Raw genomic sequence first — 4,357 nt, 5'->3', positions numbered from 1 at the left:
TATTTTCGGCCTTTTCATCCTGATAGTTTTTTTTATTTCGTTTCTCTTTAAAGTCCGCGTAATTCATGTTTTACCCTGGAGTGCTAAATCTAATCTCGTCGCATACAAGGATTCGAATTCTAATACAACGAAAAAGCAAAAGTGGACAAAGGAAGTTTAGAAAAAACATATTTATTTCAGACTACTCGTAAAAAACATGTTGTAAATGCACAATGTAAGTGTAATTTTCATGAGGAATGCGTCAAAATACAAATGGCTTGGAGTTTTATTTGTTTTTTAATCAAAAAAGGCTTGATCCTTTAAAAACGAATTTACCGCCGTTAACGATTATATACAGTATTTTAAAGCGTTAAAAATACAAATGTCACATATACCGTTCGAGTCCCGATGCAAAATTGGCCTGCCGCATGTAGGAATTATTGTAAGCGTTCACGGGGCCCGAAAGGCCCAACAGCTGCTCCGTGTGCTCCGCGCAGGAACTGGGCCGCAAAGCCGGCAGGGAGAGCCTGTTCCCCGGGCAGTACACCTGAGAACCCCCGGGGGAGAACCCCGCTTGGGTTAAATTGGGGGGCGACGCCGAGGAGGAGTAAGGGTACGTCAGGTTGGAGGTCATGTTGGAGGAGATGTTCCTGCTCAAGATGTTCGGGGACTGGTTGACGCTTTGGGTCTGGAAACACCCCGACGGGTCCCCGCCGGTGAGCGCGCAGCTGGAGGTCATAGCCCCCAGGTCGCCTCCCCCCAGGCCCTGGAGCGCTTGCGGGTTGAGGTCCCCGACCGTCTGCGGGCTGATGATGTTATCGATGCTGAACATGCGCGCTTGAGTCGGCCCGGAGGCCTGGTAGTGATGGAGCACGGCCGGGTGTGGAGAAGAACCCGCGTAGCCGCTCCCCATCCCCGCGTAGAGATTATTCGGGTAACAAGGCCTCCCCACGGGGGTGGGCGTGAAGGCGCTGGAGCTTTGGATATACCCCGGGTAGGTGCTCACATCCGTGCGCTTGAAGCGTTTCCTCCTGCGCAAGAAGCTCCCGTTATCGAACATATCTTCCGCGGCGGGGTCCAGGGTCCAGTAGTTCCCCTTCCCGGGTCTACCGGGCTCCCGCGGGATCTTCACGAAGCAGTCGTTGAGGGTCAGGTTATGGCGGATGGAGTTCTGCCATTTTTTGGAGTTTTCACGATAAAAAGGGAAGCGCTCCGTGATGAATTTATAAATCCCCCCCAGGGTGAGTTTCCTCTCGGGGGAGTTGGCGATGGCCATGGCGATGAGCGCGATGTAGCTGTAGGGGGGCTTCCCCCGCTGCACCGGCCTCTTTCTCCGGCGGCTGCCGCCGGTGCAGGGGAGGTGCTCCGGGTCCGTGTGGCCGGAAAGGGGGACGCCGTCTTCGGCGTCGGGGCTGTGGCCCCGCGGTTCCGACTTGATGAGGACGCCGTCCTTGGAGCGACCTTGCAGCATGAGGGGGGACTCCAGGCTGATGTTGGGGGACAGGACCACCGGGCTGATCTCCGCGGGGGAGTGCTGCGTTTCGGCGGTCATGTTGCACATGCCGGAGTAGAAGGAATAGTTGGCGAGATTCATCGAGGAAAGGTCGACGAGTTGGGGGGATAATGTTCGTCTGTGTTGGGTTGTGGGTGAAATTCCAGGTGAGATACAGAGGCGCTGAAAGTTTTATAAATGGAGGGGGGCGTGGGGGGGTTCAATGACGCAACTAGACCCTCAATGACGAAGCTGCAGCTGCACCAGAACTTTTCATGTCAATCTCAATCTTCTTTGAATAAATAAGTTGATATTTGTCCACAAAATGGAAGATATTACTTCATAAAATCCAACATGTTAAAATAAAAGTGAAATTTAAACATCTAATTAATATAAATATTCATGTGTTTGTCTACAAAACAGTCACTCATTATTAAATAATATTCATATAAAATCTATCCATCTATCTATCTATCTATCTATCTATCTATCTATCTATCTATCTATCTATCTATCTATCTATCTATCTATCTATCTATCTATCTATCTATCTATCTATCTATCTATCTATCTATCTATCCATCTATCTATCTATCTATCTATCCATCTATCTATCTATCTATCTATCTATCTATCTATCTATCTATCTATCTATCTATCTATCTATCTATCTATCTATCTATCTATCTATCTATCTATCTATCTATCTATCTATCTATCTATCTATCTATCTATCTATCTATCTATCTATCTATTTAGAAATCTATCCATCCATCCTACCCAAAAATATCTAAAAAATAAATGATTTAAACTTTGCTTAAAACCGAATAGTAGAACATTCCCTACTTTCCACAATGCCCCTGGGAATGATCTTACTGGATATCCAACCAACCACTTCTATTCTCTTCATTTGATGAAATTCGAATATTAAAGGAGAATACTTGGAACTCTTGTCTGAAATCCAGTAGTACTTTGCAGTCCTTGCGGCGGTGCTGTTTTGCTAGCGTGGCGGCTGTATACTCAATGCAGAAACAACACTCGCAGATTCGCTATCGCTAACCCGACTGACAAAACGGCATTTGCAAAATAAAAGCCAGCCATTGAAAACAAGCAATTGGGCTATCAAAGCTTTTGGGTTGAGGAAAGTCAATATCCCTCCGTTTCTATTTTCATTTTGCGAAAGCGATCGTCAAACACCGGGGACGGGACGTGTTGTCTTTCGGATTTTCGAGTAAAAACACATTTGATACCGTTAATCACGATATACTATCCGAAAAATTAGAGTGGGGGAGTGGCTTCGGCATGGATTCAAATTTGTTTGACTGGGAGGCAAGATAACGTGAAAATGAGAGAGTTGACTTATGGATACTAGGCCATCTGTTGTGGAGTACCACAGGGCTCCGTCCTGGGTCCAAAACTATTCAACTTCAATATTAACGATATATTCGATGTTTCCAAATGATTAGTCATGTATACACTTACATTTACCAACGATTATTATATGAATCTAGTAACCAATATCACATTTAATACCGTTAATCACAATATACTATCCGAAAAATGATAGTGGGGGAGTGGCTTTGGCATGGATTCAAATTTGTTTGACTGGGAGGCAAGATAACGTGAAAATGAGAGAGTTGACTTCTGGATATTAGGCCATCTGTTGTGGAGTACCACAGGGTTCTGTTCTGTGTCCAAAGCTATTCAAATTCAATACTAACGATATATTCGATGTTTCCAAATGATTAGTCATGTATACACTAACATTTACCAACGATTATTATATGAATCTAGTAACCGATATCACATTTAATACCGTTAATCACAATATACTATCCGAAAAATTAGAGTGGGGGAGTGGCTTTGGGATGGATTCAAATTTGTTTGACTGGGAGGCAAGATAACGTGAAAATGAGAGAGTTGACTTCTGGATACTAGGCCATCTGTTGTGGAGTACCACAGGGCTCCGTCCTGGGTCCAAAACTATTCAACTTCAATATTAACGATATATTCGATGTTTCCAAATGATTAGTCATATATACACTAACATTTACCAACGATTATTATATGAATCTAGTAACCAATATCACATTTAATACCGTTAATCACAATATACTATCCGAAAAATGATAGTGGGGGAGTGGCTTTGGCATGGATTCAAATTTGTTTGACTGGGAGGCAAGATAACGTGAAAATGAGAGAGTTGACTTCTAGATACTAGGCCATCTGTTGTGGAGTACCACAGGGTTCTGTTCTGGGTCCAAAACTATTCAAATTCAATATTAACGATATATTCGATGTTTCCAAATGATTAGTTACATATACACTAACATTTACCAACGATTATTATATGAATCTAGTAACCGATATCACATTTAATACCGTTAATCACAATATACTATCTGAAAAAAATCAGAATGGGGGAGTGGCTTCGGCATGGATTCAAAGTTGTTTGACTGGGAGGCAAGATAACGTGAAAATGAGAGAGTTGACTTCTAGATACTAGGCCATCTGTTGTGGAGTACCACAGGGTTCTGTTCTGGGTCCAAAACTATTCAAATTCAATATTAACGATATATTCGATGTTTCCAAATGATGAGTCATATATACACTAACATTTACCAACGATTATTATATGAATCTAGTAACCGATATCACATTTAATACCGTTAATCACAATATACTATCTGAAAAAAATCAGAATGGGGGAGTGGCTTCGGCATGGATTCAAAGTTGTTTGACTGGGAGGCAAGATAACGTGAAAATGAGAGAGTTGACTTCTAGATACTAGGCCATCTGTTGTGGAGTACCACAGGGTTCTGTTCTGGGTCCAAAACTATTCAAATTCAATATTAACGATATATTCGATGTTTCCAAATGATTAGT

General features: G+C 42.9%; 1 protein-coding gene across 1 annotated transcript; it reads right to left on the bottom strand.

Annotated features, from left to right (window-relative positions):
* Positions 1 to 364: 364 nt before the first annotated feature.
* On the bottom strand, positions 365 to 1,620 carry foxe3 (forkhead box E3). The gene has a single exon (XM_088349683.1). It carries the CDS (start codon positions 1,571 to 1,573, stop codon positions 365 to 367), a length of 1,209 nt encoding a protein of 402 aa, XP_088205809.1. The 5' UTR covers positions 1,574 to 1,620.
* Positions 1,621 to 4,357: the final 2,737 nt, after the last annotated feature.

This window comes from Urocampus carinirostris, chromosome 12 (genome assembly GCF_059441175.1).
Source record: "Urocampus carinirostris isolate Australia breed hairy pipefish chromosome 12, RoL_Ucar_1.0, whole genome shotgun sequence".
In the NCBI taxonomy this organism is placed as follows: Eukaryota; Metazoa; Chordata; class Actinopteri; order Syngnathiformes; family Syngnathidae; genus Urocampus; species Urocampus carinirostris.
The sequence above is the reverse complement of the archived record's forward strand: the minus strand, read 5'-3'. Positions and strand labels throughout refer to the sequence as shown.